Source organism: Halichoeres trimaculatus, unplaced genomic scaffold (genome assembly GCF_033239565.1).
Source record: "Halichoeres trimaculatus isolate MK-OKI-2021-1 unplaced genomic scaffold, fHalTri1.1 fHalTri1_scaffold_15, whole genome shotgun sequence".
NCBI classification, from domain to species: domain Eukaryota; kingdom Metazoa; phylum Chordata; class Actinopteri; order Labriformes; family Labridae; genus Halichoeres; species Halichoeres trimaculatus.
Window position 1 is genome coordinate 10,181,606 of NW_027437193.1, and position 19,706 is coordinate 10,201,311.

Here is a 19,706-nt window from a genome sequence, read left to right on the forward strand (position 1 = left end):
ATAGATGGGTAGAGGGATAGGTAGGTGGGCAATGATGGAGAGAGAAGGAGGGATTCATTCTCATATTTTAGCTCAAATTCAGGCCTAATTACGGAAAAAAACTGGTGCCTTGATGAAATGCGATATAGAAAAAAAATGCACCTTTAATTTAAGAACAACCTAGGAAAAGAACTGAAGCATATTCTTGTGTGCATGACTTTAAAGCTAAGGTCTGCTGGAATTTTCATTGCTTGTCAGAAAGCTGGCTCCTCCTCCATAGCCCAGTATCAGCGGTAGTGCACACCTACTGCCTCCAACTGAAGCTATGTGAACACATTCATTAGCTTAGCAACCACCTGTAGCATTGCGTTTCTGTGTGGAAGAGACCTGACTTGGCATGTTAGCACAAGCTAATGAGTAGAATCAAATGATAACATGGGTTATTTGACACATACCTGCTCCATAGAAAGCCAACTTGCGTCGCGCTTTATCCTTAGTGCCTGAAAGGGGGTGCAAGCTGAGCCAAGCTACAGCCTCGATGGGTGAAAAGCTATCAGGCCGCTCAGGATAGCTTCTTCCACTCGCTAATCAACACGCAAAGTTACTGGGTGCGCTATGATTGGCTAAGGTAAACACGCCTACTCTCCATCCATTACAACCCAATACAACCAAAACGTCAACATACAGGCTGAGGAGAGGGTTCAAAGCAGACACAGATACTGACACATGTTTATAGTATTTATAGAGGCCCAGAAGCAACAATTGAGCAAGATTATTTCTGTAACAGTTGAAATTTTATTTTCTAGGAAAATCATGCTGGCTCTACCTTTAAATCTGCAGATTCTTTACTTGATGTAGTTTTTTTAATTTTTATTTTTTACCAGGAATGTTTTTAAGTGCCTAAAATTTTTTGTGGAATAAAGTATATTTTATTTAACACAGCAAAACAGAATCAGTTAGTTTTACTGATACAGTACAGTGCAGCTAACGTTATTCGAGCTCCGCATTAGCTAATAGAGTTTGTACCAGACAGAAGTTATACAGCATATTTAGCATTTTTTCCCATCTACTAAACCCTGTTAAACAATTTTAAATGGGCTAACATGGCGTCCCCTTTCTTATTTTTGTCCTCATGACCAGGACCATAGAGGAAGTTGTGTGTTTTTACTTTTATTCTATAAATTCTGCTGTTTTCCTTTTGCTATAAGTGAAGCGACTTCTTGGCTGAAGAATGGAGTAAAGGAGTTTTGGTCACTGCTGTTGTGCAGGCTGTCTTAGTGGACGTGACTGGGGTTTGTTTGTGATGATTATGGTCACTCAGCTAAGTTTGTAACTGGTGAAACACAAACTACTGTATATGCAGAGCTCGTATGCATGCAAAGTGAACTGAAGTTACTGTATCCCCAAATTCCTGAGATTTATTTAAGACTGTGTGGACTACGACGAGAATAAATCTCTATTAATGAAGATCTTCAAAGTGGAAGTTAAAAAAAGGCTTCACAGAGGCAGCTCAATAAAACAGAGAGCAGTCATAAATCATCCGGTTTAAAACGAAACAGATACCGTCACAGTGTTGAGAAAGAAAAGAACAGAGAAAGAAAAACATTTTTAAAGGAAATAAAAGACGGTTCAAAGAAAATTAAGCTCAAGTTGAATCAGAGACGTGAGGATCACTGACTCAGTCAGCCTGATTTCCCGGGGCAGATCACTGCAAACACTTTTAGCCCAGTGTTTGAACAGACAAAAGGCTTGATGGACTTTTTGGACCAGCGCTGAAATGTAAAGCTTTTAAAATAATCAGTACAATCATAAAACCTCTCAAACAATCCAGAGTAACGACGCTAAAAATGAGTCATGTGATCGCATTTCTGGGGACTACAGCTCCGTGCACTCGTATTGTTTTGGCATGGTGATGCAGTCTCGGCTGAGTTTTATAGGAGCTGTAAACAGTAGTCACAATGCATTTACTGTAGCTGTATACATAGCAGCATAGATCTGACCACAGGGACCACATGAAGGGCTGCAGTTCATCCACCACAGCCAGGCGGAGCGGCAGCTGCTCTCACAGTGGCTGCATGCTTCAGTCTAAGGGGAAGACGTAACGACTCGTGCACATAAAGGTGACATCGTCTGCGCTTTCTGATGTTCTGATGAGCTGAAAGAAAAATTTGTAGTGCATTATGGGCAAATTATTGACAAAATTTCTGCTATAACCTGTCAAATGTTCAAAGATATATTGATATTCAGAGATAAATTTAAGAAATAGCAGCATTTATTGTATAGAAAAAATTTTAATCTGTGTAAAAAATCAGCATTATTACAGGCAGTGCTGCGCTTATTCTAAGGAAAAAATTTCAACCTTTGTTTGAGATAAGTTTACAGCCAATATATTCCACTTAATACGCTTTGAGTTTGCAGCATTGTTTTCAAAGTATCCCAAAATTGTCTGCACTATTAAAACACACTGAGAGAAAAACATCTGCTGCAAGCTCAGATGTACAGTCCTTTGATCGTCTCACCAAAGAGGAAGAGCCCCTGAGGAAACGCTCTCTCTGAGATGAACAGTAACACTAGCTCTCAGATGGCAAACCTGAATTCTGATCCAATAACACCTTCTTATTTGGTGCAACATGAGCTTGTGTTCTTCACCTGCTCCCACTGAGTTTACTTTGACCCAAACTGACTCTCAAAATCCGAGCAGTGCCAGAGAATTTTTCTGGCTACAATCGCACAACAAAGTAGCCTGCAGGATTATGGAAAAGGGAGTGTTGTACACGAGGGATACACATGTTCAAATTTATCCAAATAACAGGAGATTTTTAGATCAGCATTGACACCGTGAGAGAGTAGAAACTCCAGAATGAATTTTTAATATTTAAAAGGTGAATTTATGCTGCAGTGTTTCTTTTACGGCATGTGATTACAGTAAAATACCAAATTCTGATGGGTAAACATCAGCAGGAGGATTAGAGAATCAGTGGCTCTTCAGCAAAGAGAGCTCTCAGGCCCCATTTACACAACAATGTTTCATCTGAAACGCAGTGAAAACGCAATGAAAAAAATCTGCACGCTGTAGTAAGCATGCCAGGCCTTTAGGTGGTGCTATAACTGTCTTGCCCAGAAGCCGCTTATGGGAGATCTCCACCGAAGTTGTGTTAAGCCAGTCATCTAGTGTATTAGGAATACTAAGTTAAAAAGTGGAGCAAAAGATGCACATTTTGTTGAAAGACAGTCAGCAGATACAGCGGATTGGGCAGCACAAGCACAACACGGTAGTTTGCGACGATTGTAACAACGGTACTGTTGTCCTGTTGTATGAGCGCGCGTGAGGCGGAGTGTGACGACAGCGTTTCCACTGAAAACGCCGGCTTACTGTTTACACGGCAACGGTGTCTGGAGCGTTTTAGAAAAATCCCACTCTGGAGGCCGTTTTCAAAAGTTTGAGTTTTAGGTCGTTTTCGTGTCAACCCAAGGCTGAAACGCAACAAAACTTTTGCATTTTACCCTAAAACCGTTGTCGTGTAAACGGCCCCTCAAAAGGGCGTCTTTAGATAATTTCACAAAACAAGCTCAGAGATTGTCGCTTGTAACCGCAACCACACCTGGCTGAATATCACGTCGATTTAAACTCCTGTTGATGAGTTGAAGTTTACTTTACCCAAGTGCAAACCTTTGAAGCTGAACTGCAGTTCGTCCAGTGTCCACTAGAGGCTGGTTTCAGAAGTAGTGGAAACTACATTCACAGCACTTCAAAAAAACAGATTTTTGTCGTACTATTTTTGTTTAAAATTGAAAAAAGTAGATTAACGTATTTATGTTTGTTTTACAATTCTGGTAAACTCTTGAAAGATTAATTCCTTCAATTAGATTAACTGCATTCATCTTTTTTTTTGTAAAGTTTCTGTCAGAGAAAGAAGGTGCTCTTCTTCTCTGATTCCTCTGATCGACAGTCTGCATCGTGTGCAGCTCTGCAGCGTTGGACCAGTGTCTTCAGCCTCTCTCCTCAGTATAAATAAATGTTTCAGAAGGCCTCACCACATGATCCTCTTGTTTAAGTTTCTCAGCTGAAGATGTTTGACAGCTCACATCGACATTTTTACAGTGGTGGAAAGACGGAACATAAACTGGTTTTGCTCAGCTTTCGTGCATATCTGTCATTACAGAGTACATCGTGTTTTAAACTCTTCTGCATGTCCTTCAGAAGCCCGACCTCAAACTCTCAGAGTATGAACAGAAAGTCCAGCTGTTACTCCCGCAGCAGGCAGTGATGTGTTTTTAATCCAGCAATGTGTTTGATCAAAGGGGGTATTTATTTTTACTTAAGCATGAAATGACTTTCATTTCAGAAGTTTTATGATGACTGCTCTGATGTTCATCGTCATAACTTCATCAGAGTAACTCGAAGAGAAAACCACTGGAGTCAGACATGCTCTCTGAGAGAGTCTCTGTGCAGGGCTGAAATGAAGAGCTCATCACAGAAGCATGAGTTCTCGCTGTGATATGACTGACTGCAAAAACAGACGACTTGTTGGCAACCGACACATCTTAACGCCTGATATGATGACGTTGCAAAAAGTCAGTCTGTCGTGGTCGTTTCTCAATGCCATGTCATTAAGGCTGGGGTGTTGATGCCAAAGCTCTACAAGCGTCTTCTTTGTCTCATAGTTTCATCTTTGTCATTTTGTGTTTATACCTCTGACTTCTGTACATGCAGAGTGCTTTGTGCTGCCACTGCTCATTGAGGTGATGTAATGCAACATGGACCGCAGAGAGAAAAATCAAACATGAAACACTTTTTGTCAGGAGGACAAGACTAGTCCAGTACGTTACCACTATAGCCATTCACTTTGACTCTCTTGAGATAAAACAAGTGACTTTTAGAAACTCTGCTTGTGCTGCATACCTCAATGTGCTTGTTTATAGGTTTTCCTTCTCTAGGGTGCCTATAGTTTTTAGCTTGACCTCAGTATTATACAGTATACTAGCTACTCTATATATTTTGATTGGAAAACCACATCAGACTTCAAAAACTATGTCTTCAAAAACCCAAACATATCCCAGATTCAGGTCCAAAAGGAAAAAAAACACCCTAACCAAGCAGAAATGATATCCATAGATAAATAAATCTAGTCTTATCTGTCCTCCCACTCCTGTGCACCTCATCTCAGGTCATACATCAGTTAGATCTGAATTTATATTCACATGGCTTTCTGATGGCAAAGTGAAAGGGACTGAGAGGACTGTCCTTCTCATGGATTGCAGCGACACCTTTGGCTGGAATCGCACGCACACTGTCGTGACGGCACGACTGAAATTGTCGGTGTTTATTTTGTAAAATGAAAGGAACTCAGAGCTTCTTTTTAGTACTGCTTTTCTTTGTTCAAAACAACTGTAGACAACACAACGGGATAATGTATTAATCAACAGTCATATAGCGCTATTGTTTGAAATGTGACAACAAGCAAACTTTGTCAGTTTGTACCTTAGTTTAGTTGTTGGCTATATTTAGTGTTTCTAACAACCTTACAGTCTAAAATGGTGGTCCCCAACCTTTTTTGCCCCACAGACCAGTTTAATGTCAGACAATATTTTCACAGACCGGCTCTTCTTCCGTCTCCTTACTGGCTTTTTTACCTTGCCTAAAGAAACTTTTCAAAGATGTTTGTTTTTTATCCATTTTGCTAGCTTGGGGGTTAGGTGTCAGTCAACGTTCACATTGTTCAGAATCAGATAATAAATAAAACTGAAATAATGCAAGTTGAGTATTATTTTACGTGCAGCTCGGTACCAATTGACCCACGGACCGGTGCCGGTTCGCGGCCATGGGGTTGGGGACCATTGCTCTAAAACGTGTCTAAAATATCGTCAGCGAGTCCTCGTTTTGTCCTGCCAGTGCTCATCTACCAAGCAGAACCAACGTAACCTCACTCATCATTTTATGGATAGACTCTAAAGTTTCAACAGACCACTGCAGAATAACTGCCGACTGTAGGTTGGAATAAACATTATCGCAAACAACTTAGCCCTTTTAGCCTTTTGAACATGTTTTAGCCTTTAGCTTGTGTTTAAGCTTTTAGCCTGCACTCTCCCACTCGCCTTTTTAGCTTTCTTCTGCTCTTCTGAAAACTAGAGGTGAAACGTATTCAAGATCACTGCCAAACTCCTGATTAGTGCAGAGCCAAGTATTTCTCACACTTCCACTTTAAAAAAACAGTTGAACTGTCCCTTTAACTAAACTGAGATACACTGTCCCTGACATTTTGTGTTTTCAATGATTTCTGTTTTACCAGAGGGAAGATCATGTTACAACACATTAAGATTTGTCATGACAGTACAGACAGTAAACACTGAGAAAAATCATGGATTCAGGATGGAGACCGAGGTAAAGAGAAACAGCAGTCGCTCAAAGCTTTAAGAAAGCAGTTCTGTATCTTCAGCGTTGCTGCTTATTCTCATGACTTATTGGTAAAATTGCTGCCAGGGAATATGAACTTGTAACCCTTTCCTCCTCAAAAAAAATCTTTTTGCTTTTAACCTCTGCTTTAACTACAGCTAACTTCACTCCTCTTATGGATTTCCAAAGGTGTGACTCCAAATGTGTGACTGTTGGAGGGTAAGCAGGCGGCAGAGAGGAAAAGTACGTGTTGCTAATTCAATTTCCTCTGGATGAATAAAGGTTAATGACCACAGAGGAGAGTAAATTAGGATTTTTTGGCTCAGTCACAGCCCTTAAAATTGGTTTCACAGGATTAACCTGTTTTTTCGTCGTCGGAGGCCCTGAGGCACAAATTATTAAGTGAAGTGTAAACTTTCGCCCTGCAGCCAACTTTCTCTGTTACTGGGATACAAGTCTCTCATGTCATTTATAAAAACAAAAGGGACACTTGTGAGAGTACTTACGTCATTCACATGTTCTCTTTAATGCACCGCCAGGCTCACATTTATGAGATTTTGTTCTCCTGCAAACATATTGTACTAACCAGAAATATACTACACCTGAGGGTATTTATACCTCCCAAAAATGTCCCCATGTATTTAAAAATCTAGAAACTGAGATTTTAGGTGCTTTTTTCCCCCAAAAGTCATAAATGCTTATGTAATTTATATGAAAATATGATGAAAAAACACTGTCAAGATTGCTAAATCAGTTTTTAGATGTACCTGGAGAGACTTTATAATATTTCCATTTGTGTGTGTAATCCTATTAGTGAAAGTGATGTGATACTAACTCTTTACCTCTCACTCCCCATTTCATAACTTTAATCCAGTCTTGTGTCCTCTTATGTGTTTTTCAAACTTTGGATCTTCATGAAGCAAATTTTAACATCAGTTAACACCAGTAAATTACTTTAAAAAAGTAATTAGTCATAGTTACTTTCCCAAACATAGTGATTGAATTAGTAACTTAATTGCACCTTCATTAACCTTAATAGTTTCCAGGGAAGTAATTATTGCATATCTTTTTTGAAAACCCTCAAATGTATAAAAGATTTGGGATTTTTGAGTGAGTTTTGCATTGGAACATAATGTCAACGTCACATGTATGTTCTTATCTTGTATATCACTGACCATGAAGTAGTGTCTGTACTTTCTTACCCAGAAACATCAGTTTTAACTTGACAGACTCGCCATTGCTGCATCTGGTCCTTTTGTGTTGTTGCTTGTGGTGCATTGAGGTTTGTAACAGCGCTCACCTACCTGAACCCTGGCACTGATTGGCTTACCATAGATTTGTGCTCTACCTTTTGCTATCATCTTTACTTTATTTGCAGCTTCTGTCTTCTGCCTGGCTGAGCAAGCCAGGTCAGATAACTGTTAGATATCAGTGCATAATACCCCACATTTCACCGTCAGTGATGGTTCAATGTTACAACATTTGAAAAAGCAATTCATTAGGTTACCTGTTACTGGAAAACCTAATGTTAGTTACCCCATTAATCCCAGTGTCTGCACAATGTACAGAACTTTAGCTTTGTGCAAGTATTTTATGCATGGTCCAAATATAGTTTGACATGGAATAATAAAGGATAACAATAAAAATGATAGAAATGTCAAATGGTTAAAAAAAGGAAAATTTTGGAGTAAGCCTTGTTTTATTTTTTCCCTATTTGTATTACTGTTATTCTAGCTTAATTCATTGATTGTACAGGATAGGCAAAAATAAGCCTCGCCTTCAACTTTTTTGTTTTTTGGTTACAGGGTTTAGTTGTCTTTTGTGAGAAAATATTTTGTGCAAGTATGCATGTAAATTTTTTGTTTTGTTTATTTGATTTTTTGTAAAGTGATTGCACATAGTTCACATTCTGCACTGGAGATTGTAACAAAATGAAATATCCAATACTCAATTCAGAGATGTTACTAGATGTACTTTGGTTTTGTTTGTGAATCTGACAGAAAATGCTAACATAATTTAGACCATTATTAATTTTAGTGCCATAATAGATACATTATCCCGCCTCTCGCCCAATGACAGAAGAAAGAGGCTCCAGTCACCCACGACTAGGGATGGGTACAGAATAAGTTAGGTACCGACCAAATTCTGTCAAAAGTAATGGGTAAAATCAATGGTACCATGTTTAGGTGCCAAAACACATTCTTGTGACTGTGAGGGAGTGGAAGAGTAGGCAATTTTCCATGCTGGACATGAACACAGCATTGCAAGGTTATAAATTGAGGAATTACTATATTAAATAAAAAAAAAAACAATTTAATATTCAACAAATTGATATTTTTACCACATAAACAAAAAAAAAAACCTGAAACTTGGGACCGTTGAGTACTAGTACCGATTGCCAGGCACCTTGGACTGACCTGGTCTGTGGTACGTTAGCAAAGCTGCATGATTAAATTGTAAACGGTGCAACCGCTCCTCTTAAGTAAACTCAAAATGTTTATACATATAAAAATTTCTTCTATAACTCCAAAACAATGCTTCATTTGTACTTGTATGTTTTGGCTCTTGCTGTCAGCAAAATCAGCTGTTAACACTGTACTGAAATAAGTCATACATTATGTTTTCTATTCACACACCAGCATCCTTAGGGTCAGACTATAAGTGATTTAACGCCTCTGTTTCAGTGAAAAGTCGTCAAGTTTGAAAAACATTTTATCTGAGGAGGTTCATCTATTATTTAGAAAATTACATGAGTTTCGTTGTTTGAATGTAGGACTCTAGCTTGTATCAGAGTGCTTTATCAGTGTTGCATTACTACTAATCTTAAGTGTTCCTGTGATGAAGCTCAGCCTTATGATTCAGTTTGAGTCTGTGTGTAAATGCTGATCCTCTCTGACGCCTCTCTAACTCTGTCGAGGATTATTCAGGATGCATGGATTAGAAAACTGAAGGTTGTCTGTGCGCTCACATCTCCCGTTTCAATAAAGATCTTTTTCCTCACGTTTCAACCGAACCAAAAATGTTTGTAACTCAAGAGCTCGAGTGCTTACTGTTGAGACAAGTACACATTAGCTTGTCCTGAAACGCCACAGCTGTGTTTAGCTAACCTCAGCAAGTGAGTCTTTAAAAGACACCACATGAGATGCGCCTGCTATTTTATACAGTTTGCATGCTCGGCTGAGGCTTTGTGGGACACTTTTCTTAGTTTTACTGTCTGACTCTTCTCTCTGGAAGAGGATCTGGGTGGTTTGTGAAGAGACATTGCTAAAAAACATCCTCTTCAGCTTGGATTTCTTTTGATGGGGTTCACAAGTCAGTTTGATACTAAAAATAACCTGAGATGCATAATTCATGAGATACTTTCTTCTTTGCGTTGAATCTAATGTTGTCCTTGCTTTGGAAGTCACACAGTGTGTCTTCAAAACTCTGATATTGTTAAGTGTTCCCAAAGGAAACAGGTACCAGGATGTAATTATCATATTTGAAACCGATCTTGCCTCTTCTGCTCCACGAGTATTATTATTCCTGTTGAACTTGTCGACACACGGACACATCCCAATCTCTCTAATTAAGATTCAACCACAGTTCCCATGACTGCTCTGCTACATGACTTTGGTGGGGGGAACTCCAGCGATTTACGGGAAGGATCATAAAACTGTAACCCAGACGATACCAGGAAACTATGGGCATGAACCTACACTTAGTGACTCCTTCGTCAGCTAATACAAGCACTGCAGTGAACTTACTCATCATCTTAGCTGTGCCTCGTAAAATAACCATCCACATTAAACCTATCTGATGACTAATTACATGTGGCGAGGATCCTGTTGTAAATTAGATCATCAATACGTGAGAGCAGAGGAAATCAGGTCTGCTCCTGTTGAAGCTCAAGGACTCTTTCACAGAAGAGCTTCTGTGTGTGTGTGAGAGATGAGGGTGGAGGGACTTGAATTTGACCCGCCGTTTTCCAGCCTCCCTCTCCTGCATCACCACGCTGTCAAAGGGATGTGCTCCATTACTCGCCCTCTGTGAACAGGCATCTGGACCAGGTTCCAGGCGATCTGCTGCCACACAACACCCGGCTGTTTGCTGCAGGGGTGGCCCGTGATGCCTGCAGTAAAGTTAGAGCAGCTCAAAGGAAACCAAATATACACTCGCTGCAGTGTCACATTCAGAGCTGCGTGATTGAGACCTGCTGACAACAGGGAGGGACGTGCTGTTTGTTTTGGTTTTATTTCATCTGGGACTTTCTCCGCTGGTCACCTTGCTCCATTTGTCGTTAATGATTGAGAGTTGCCCGAGCCTGAAAATGAGGGGAAAACATTCAGACACATTAAAGGTTTTATGTTTCAGCTCTTCGAATGGCATGGCAAGTTGTCACAGCAGCTGAGTCATACCGCAGCTTTGCAATGTGCTAAAAAGTGACTCCAGAGAGAGATCAGATCGAATTAGTTCACAACAGCAGAGGGATAAACAATGTGGGACAACTGTTCTGGTGCTTCCATTTAAAGGGGAACTCCAGTGATTTATCACAGTGGTTTATAAAAAGGGTGGTTTTCTGCTCATATAACCTGTGCAGGTACGACAAAGAATCACAATTGATTTCACTAAACACATACAAAGGATTAAATGTCACAAGGATAAACATTGCAGCATCTGCACCGAGTATAAAAGCATTTTTTTGTTTAAATTGACACAGCTTTTTTTCCCTAACAGCTTTGACAGCTGAGGAGCAGATTTTAACACCAAACTGCAAAACAGATGACATCCATGCGTGTGTAGTTTGAGCATATTGTGCAGTGATTTGGGACAGAGTTGGTCTCTTTCTTTGCAGTCTGATTGACAAACTGCAGAGCAATAACCAAGCATGGTAAGATTGTGGTTTTTGTTATTGACAACCTTGCATAGCTGGTGGATTGGCCATTTTTCTGTCAGTCACCAGACAAACACAAACTCATACACTTGAATCCTAGTCAGAGAATGATCGAACCAATCAGCAAAGTGTTAGAGGGAGCGCAGGCCTGTAAACTTAGGTGGCCAGTAAAACGATTAGCATTCATGTAAGCGGCAACCTCCCTTCACACGTGCTCAAAGAAGAAAGGCCACCTTTGTGCACAGAGCTGTGCTGCTTTTCAATTCGAAACATCCATAATCCTTTCTCACTGTCTACTTAATTATTTAAGATTGCTGTTAGCACCTGTCATACCTACCTCTGTTGGCATATAATACTCTTTCTGCACTTTACTCCACACAACTTGCACTCCAATATTGTTCTTCAGTACTCAGGGTTCTTTTGGTAAAGGTTTTTATGTTTCAGTATTTTGTTAGCACTTAAAGGGGACATATCATGCGAATCCGTGATTTAATACTTACATATAAAATAATAAAGTTGAAAACAAGACCTTTCACCCCCTGAATTTTCAAAAAATGAGATATTGTATTTTTTTCTGATATCCTAGAACGAGATTTGATGCCTCTGAAAATAGGTCATTGGAATTTGGCCGTGAGATTTCGACCTTCATGACGACACGAGGATCCTTTCTTTTTATTGGAGTAATCTGATAAAGCAGCTCCTCCTCTGTGAAGTCAGTTAGTCACACAACCGCCACCGAGGGATGCACCCACCAAGAGCCGAGTATAAACGTATAAACTATACATGTTACAGTACCAGTTTGACTCACTACAATGAAGCGTCCTGAGATGATCTGTGTCGAGGTGGATTTTCTTCCTCCTGAGCTGCAGAACCGTCCGGGTCTGACTCGGGGTCCACTACAAAAGGACGTGTCCTACACTCTGCCATTTTATTAGTGCTATCAATGCCTTACGGTGCAATTTGGTCAATTGCTCTACGCACCTTAATTGCTCCCGGGGATAAACAAGGTTTCAATTCAACTCAATTCAAGTCAATTCAACCTCCAGTCTAACAATATGAGACAATGCAGAAGTGATAAAACCTGCTGTTTCTTGAGTGTCCACTTGAGGCTGGCTCCAAAAGTACACCAAGCCAATAAAAGACATTTCACAGCAGAAATAAACATATTTACAGCCTGGTACCAAAAATTTCCCGTATCTGAATTGCAAATCCAAGTATTGGCCCACACTGTACGGGGGTGAATTGTTTTCTAACTTGGCAGTTTAGAGGATATTAAGATTGCCAGTTTGCCCAATCAGAGGCACAGCTCAGGTCACATGACTGATGGACGCCCTGTAACTGTTAGTGGGGAGAGTCGAAGCTCTTGTCATTTCCAATATGGCCACCCTGATTGCTTCAAAAGTCCATTTCAGAAACAGAAGGGTGACGTCACGGAGACTACGTCCATATACAGTGTATGTGTTAATGCAGCTATCATGGCAGCCTTGTCAAACTGGATTTTTTTCTTTAATTATGAAACCAAAAAGGGCTGCATGGTGGCGCACTGGTTAACTCTGCTTCCTCACAGCAAGAAGTCACCAGTTCCAATCTCGGTTTGGGCAAGGCAGGCCTTTCTGTGTGAAGTTTGCATGTTCTCCCTGTGCACACCTGGGCTCCCTCTGGCTTCCCCAATTCCCACAGTCTAAAACATGCTCAACAGGTGAATTGGGGGTTTTGAATTACCGATAGGTGTAAGTGTGACTGACTGGCAACCAGTCCGGGGTGTACCCCGCCACTCACCCAAAGACAGCTGGGATAGGCTCCAGCCACCCGCGACCCTGAACAGGATAAGTGGTAGAGGGTACTCTCACCCTCTCTAACATCATTCATGGGATTGCCTAGGTTGCCGAGAAGCTTTGGCTGAATTGTGGGTAATGTAGGCACCAGATTGTAATAGGGAGGAATAATATGTAGAAAAGAAAAATGTGATATCACTGGTTTTGCTGCTGCATCAGTTTTTCACTTGAACTTACTTTCAAAGAAAAAAGGTTCAGGAGAGAAGTCCAAACTGGATCTCCTCCTTGCCGCTGTTATTATTCAAACCCCAGATTTGTCCCGTGACTCTGAAGTGCTGGCCCAACCCTGGGGTTAGGAACCCCTGGAGTAAACTTGCTAACTGTCTATAGAGAAGTTAAAGTATCTCCACCTTTAATAACTGTTTTTATTGGTTCATTTACGCAACTCCTGGATCTTCTTCCTCCGTTGGTTATAAAAGCTGTTGTGTGATATGTTGCACAAAGTGTTTTGTATTATTATTTTTTGTCTTTTCTTAGATGACTCATTTGGGTTTGGTTTCTGTCTCCCACAGCGCAGGAGTGATGACTGACTGAGTTTGGAACAAATGACAAAAGATTACAAATCCTGAGGATGAAAATAGAAGATGCCAGCTGCTGAAAATTAACTTCATTTGTTACGTTAAAGAACAAAAGATGCTATTATTGGTTTAATCCTTAATGGATTGATAAAGTTGCTTCAAGAATTCTGTGAAAGAGATTTGTTGGTGGTCATCAGCAAGTGGGGGCCAGGATGTGGCCCCCTGACCTCGGGCCTCCAGATGTCCAGCTGACTCTTCCTGGTTTTGGAAGTGTGTTTGAGGATGCTGAGGACCTTCAGGCGCCACTGTCTTCGGGTGGACTCTGTCAGTCCTCGATGCACTCAGGTGGTCTGGGGGTTTGCTGTCTCCAGAGGACTTCTCTGTCCCTGTCCTCGCTGGGCCGGGACCTCACCTCTCTGCTCAGCTGTAAGACAGCAGGACCCCACATAGAAAAGACCATGGAGGACTTTACCACGGCACAGAAGGATTCAAAGAACAGCCAGAGACTCGGCTGTTACCCCAAGCCGTCCCTGCCTTTATCCTACATGCTCAGCAGCTGTGCTACATCTCCATCTTTCGGCTCTCCACCGTCCTCTCTGTCCTCGTCCTCCTCTTCCCCTTCTTTATTTTACTCCTCTTCTTTACCGCTTTCTGATCCACCTGGAGGGAATAAAACTCATCAACAACAAAATATCCAGGAGGAGTATCACTCCATCAAACAAGAGCCTGCAGATGACTTCTCGCCGTGTAAAAGAGAGCCGTTTCAAATCTCCAACCAGCAGAGGGAGCTGTTCCATGTAAGCCAGCCCCTCCAAGTCCACGAAGGCCAGGACAGCACCGCGCTTCATTTCCCCAAGCTTAATGGACCTGTAAGACAGGAAGCCACGGTGGACCAACAGGAGCAGCCGTGTCACTGGATCGACTGCAGTGCCACTTACAGCAGCCAGGAGGAGCTGGTGAGGCACATCGAGAAGGTTCACATCGACCAGCGCAAAGGGGAGGAGTTCTCGTGTTTCTGGGCCGGCTGTGTGCGGCGCTACAAACCCTTCAACGCTCGCTACAAGCTGCTCATCCACATGAGGGTCCACTCTGGAGAAAAACCCAACAAATGCATGGTGAGTCTGTCCTCTCTCTTAAAGCTTAAATCTTATCTTTAGGGGTATAGACGAAGTCCCGCCCTCTGGTGATAAAAATGAAGCCAATATAGAGGCGCAAAAAAAACTGCAGTTCCTCTAGTGTCCACTGGAGGCTGTCTCTGAAAGCATTGGAAAGACAAAGGTTAAGATGCCCCTTTTTAACAGCAGAATTAAAAATGTTGACAGCCTTGCTTTAAATGTGTGTGAGAGCTCTACCTGGGTCTGAAAGGCAGAAACGTGCCCACAGTTTGCCTCGGAGCGAAGAGGCGATCATCAAGAGTCTGTCAGACAGAGGGATGATCAAACGGTTTCCTTTCCTCATGACAGGTTTCCCTTACTCACGCATACCAGAGGGGGAAATTAATGGCTGTGTTGAATGAATGGGGGATGTGTCTGAAGCAGACTTAAAAAAAAACCTGCTCCTAAACATCCTGTGCTTTTTCTGACAAAAGGTGACCTCGTTTTATTAACATTAATTTTTTATAACATTACAGGCTAAAACAACAGCCTAACCGCAGCTAAAGTTAGCATCCTGAAGCTAACACAGAGACAGGGAGGACACTGAGGAAAAGCTCTTACATCTGCTCCACAGCACACAGCATCTAAAATACTCACATTTCCAGGGTCCGAAGTTTGTTGATGGATGGTTGGTGATGCGCCTGGATTCAGGACCAGTCTATTCGCTAGCCCTCTGTTGTACCGTCCAAAGTTGGAAAAGCAGTCGGCCGTGAAGTGACTAGCACACACATGCACAGTTTTACTGAGTGTAGCTGGCACATTTCTTTGATAAATGAACCCAAGCCACTTAGTCTTGTCTTCTTCTGAGATGGGAAGCTTGAGATGGAACTATGTGGCTGTTTACAGCCAAAAACAAAGCAGTGATGGCAGTAATGGCTGCTGGAGCAGCAGTGGTGAGAGGAGTGGGCGGGGAGGGGGGCTCGGGGAGGTATCTTCTCTGGAGGACCAATCAGGTCAGGCTTGCTCCTGATTGGTCAAAAAAGGGAATCCCTGATGTCGGCAAATCCCCAAAATCCAAACAGCTCGCTTTAGGTCAGGATTTTATATTCACAAGCACTACTAAGTTCAGGTTTTTTCAGTAAATATCACATTTTGTGGGCTGGGAGGAAAGCCAAAGACCCACAAATTTCATTAAAAGACTTAATAAAGTGATTTTTGCACAATATGGGACCTCTAATAAAGTATCTTTGGCTTTCAGAGGCTGCCTCAAGTGGACACTCAAGGAACTGCAGTTTTAGCACTCTCTATTTGTCCCCTTTATGAAAAATCTACATCTCAACAGTGTTCCTTTAAATCTGTTTTTTTTTTAAAGTAGGGATAGAATTTAAGTTTCAGAAGGCAAAATATAACATACAAAGTTTATGCATTTTTGAAAAATTAAAAATGAAGTTAGTTGATAAACCAGAGCAGGTTTTTTGAAAAAAGAAGAAAGAGTGACTCAGTTGCTGAAACACAACTTGTGCTGTGCAACTCGTCCTTCCTAAGATGACCTTCAGTTTGTTTCCAAACCCCTGTCCCTGAGAGTGACTAACTCTCTCTGTGTAATTCTCTTGAGACTTGGCTGCTGTCATCGACTCAGGACTCTGATTAATAATTCAGAAATTTGCACTCAAAGACACGCTTCCCTCTTAACTGAATTAGTTTATAAAATGACCTAATCTGCTGCCAGCTTGTAAATATGTTACAGTGAAGAGTTTCCTGCAAACAGATTAATAAAATTAAATCAACATCAACACAAAAAACATAGTCATTAGACACACTTGAGCTACGTGGGTCACGTCATTACATTTTACATGAAGTGGTGAAGCCAAAGCATGTAAATTAAGTCATTCTGGTGCTGCAATGGAAAATGAATTTCTCATGAATGTAGTCAGTGTTTGTTAATGAATTCAGCTGTATTTACCAGCTCGTAACATGGAGCCTCAGATCAGACAGGTGTTATTCAGGCTGTAAACACAAGCTCCCAAAACGGCTTTAAACCCCAGCAGCAGAGTCATCATTCATAATTTATGATGCTGAAATGACATAAAGATACAATTAAAGGATAAATCTGAGGATTTTGTATATTTTCCGTTCTGTCAACACAATCCACTAAAAGACTAAAACCAACATGCTATTTTCTATCAGGATTTACTTAACTGCACCTGCCTTTACCATGGACTCTTGCTAAAGAAGTTCATTATAAGAAGTAGGTCACAAATGTCATTTATTAGAGAAGGTTCAGTAAGAAGCTGAGACAGTTGGGCTCTGTTGTTTCAGCAAACACAACTAGAAGAACTTTAGAGAGGGACTGTTTTCACATGGAGAGAAGCTTCATCCTTAAAATGATTCTGAAAAAGAAATGATGAAAGTTAAGAAATTATAATAGTCATGCCTTGAAAAACAAAATATTTAATGTGAAAAAAGCAAAAACAGCAGTCTTCACTGGTAAACGATAAATAATTCATTCATTCATTTATTCAAACCTTCAACCTCAGTTTTTAACAATTCTCTTAAAATGTAAAATGCCCCCCCCCCCCAAAAAAATAAAATAAAAATAAAATAAAATGAATAAATAATAAAAAAAGATTAAAAAATGAAATAAAATAAAAATAAAAATAAAAAACCATTGAAAAAAAAATCATGATAAAAACATCACACCAAAGATATATCAGGGACATAACATTCCACTAAACATTAAAATCATTGAAATGAACAAATTGTTTCTTTAAAACAGAAATATTTTAGATGAAAAAAAAAAGAAAAAATCATAGTTAAAAAATGAAAAACATAAAAACATGTTAAAATGGTTTGCATGTCTTAAAATAATTTTTAGTCGTGTCTTGAAAAACAAAATATTGTGAAAAAGCACAGAAGTCTTCATTGGTAAAAGATGAATTGTTTATTGAGCTGTCTGGCTTTCTAAACATTCATTCTCAGTCTTTTTTCTGATTTTTCAACATTTTTTCAACAATTTTCAACAAATGCAAAATTATTGCCAAAAAAAAAATAATCAAAATTTAAATATATAAATAAATGAATGAATGAATAATTATATTAAAATAATAATAATAATATCATCAAACAAATTTCATGGACATCACTTTTCACAAAACATTAAAATCCAATTCTTTCCTTAAAACAGAAATGTTTTAAATAAATCAAAAAAGAAAAAAAATCACAGTTAAAAAAAGAAAAACATACATATTTCTGGTTTTAACTTTGTCACATATTTAAAATTTTCTGAATTTTCTTGTACTTTTCTTATTACATAGAAATATTTCAGTATCAATGAAATGCTTTCGCTTTCACTGGTAGTGTAGTGTAATGTAATGTTTTTGCAGTTTTACCTTTAGAGCCATTGTACACAGTCCCTGGTTGGTTGAACAGAAACAGTAAAACCCAATAAAAAAAACTCCACTTTCAATGACCAATGACCCTCCATACAAATCAAAGCAGGAACACAACATGTGACATTACTGACTTAACAAACTCTAATCAGAAAGGGAAACCTGATTGTGTCGTAAAAACAGACTCACGCTGAACTCTACTCGCTGTCATGGTGAGGAAACAAAGCACATAAACTTTAACAGAGTTTAGATAAATCCGTTTTCAAATGCTCCCTCTGTTAAAGACTTTAGAAATCTGTTTCTGTTTAACAGTGAAATTTATTGTTGAGGGAGGGATTACATTTGTTTGTTTATTCTAATAATATTTTTACTACAGTAGCCATGAGGCAAACTGACAAGCAAGACTAAAGGGGCATTAAGTCTTTACTTCCTATAAAGAAACGACTTAATCTGATGTTTGTCCTCGCTGCTCAGATCACTAAAAGCTGCAGAATGTTAAAGCTGACATGCAAAATGTTGTGTCCTGAGTTTCCCACACCATGAAGTGTATTTATCTATAATCTGTGCGTGCCAGTAACCTCGAGATGTGTATTCATCTGGGTTTAAGCGCTGGAATACTTCAGTCACTGCTTTTGATTTTTTGTTGTTTGTTTGGTACTTAGTCAAAGCGATTTAAAACCTTGGATTAATTAGTGAGAATGATGTAGTGTGTTTTTTATGTATGAACTTCTTCTGCTAAATGAGGTGACTGACATTTACTGACTCATTAGAACAACCCAATAAAACCCTGAAACGTTTCCATGTTTTCCTCTGGATTAGTTTGGATCAAACACTCCACTCTCATGTTTCTCATTTGAAGATTTTCAAAACATCCGTTTCAGAGAGAAATCTGAGCATCTAAATATGGAGGATTAATTTTATTTAATTGATTTGTTGTCCTTTAAAGCCAACATGCCTTCATCTTGTGTCTTAATGACCCTGTTTGTTAGAAGATTACACTTATTTATCCGCATGACTGATGGATGAAACGGATCATTTTCACCGTAATCTCCCACACGATTAACATCTGCAATTCAATCTACCACAAGAAGTCATTTTAGAAAGTTTTGATGTCAGAAAAGGATTAAAATCCTTCCCTCTAATTATTTAAAATGTTCTCCAACACTGTCAGTGCCCCAATATTTAACACTATTTCCATCCTGAGAGATTTAAGAGTGCATGGATTAAGTTTACAAACCACAGTAACAAAGGTGTCAGTGAAAGCAAGTTAGCAGATCTGGATGAGGAGAAATAATGTCAGCTGGAGCAGATCTACTGGGATTTTCACCCACAACCATCTGTAGGGTGTAAAGAGAATGATCCCAAAAGGAGGAAATATCCAGTGAGCAGAAGTTCTCTGGATGAAAATACCTTGTTGATGCCAGAGGTCAAAGGAGAATGGACAGACTGGCTGGAGATGATAGAAAGAGAACAGTAACTCTAATAACCACTTGATACAACAAAGGTGTGTGAAGAAGACCATCTCTCAACACACAACATGTCCGACCTTGAAGCAGACAGACAACAGCAGCAGAGGACCACACAGGTTGACCCTCTTGTGAGCTAAGAACAGGAAACTGAGGCT

At 39.9% G+C, this 19,706-nt stretch overlaps 1 protein-coding gene across 2 annotated transcripts in view; it reads left to right on the forward strand.

Annotated features, from left to right (window-relative positions):
• Positions 1-19,706, forward strand: part of glis1a (GLIS family zinc finger 1a) — a 53,006-nt gene that overhangs the window by 8,717 nt on the left and 24,583 nt on the right. The window contains exon 2 of one of the 2 annotated variants that reach the window (XM_074687734.1): positions 13,594-14,714. In XM_074687734.1, coding sequence (XP_074543835.1) covers positions 13,812-14,714 — 903 coding nt within the window. In that variant the 5' untranslated portion in view covers positions 13,594-13,811. The remainder of the gene's footprint in view (positions 1-13,593; positions 14,715-19,706) is intronic. The other variant, XM_074687735.1, reaches the window with a different exon arrangement.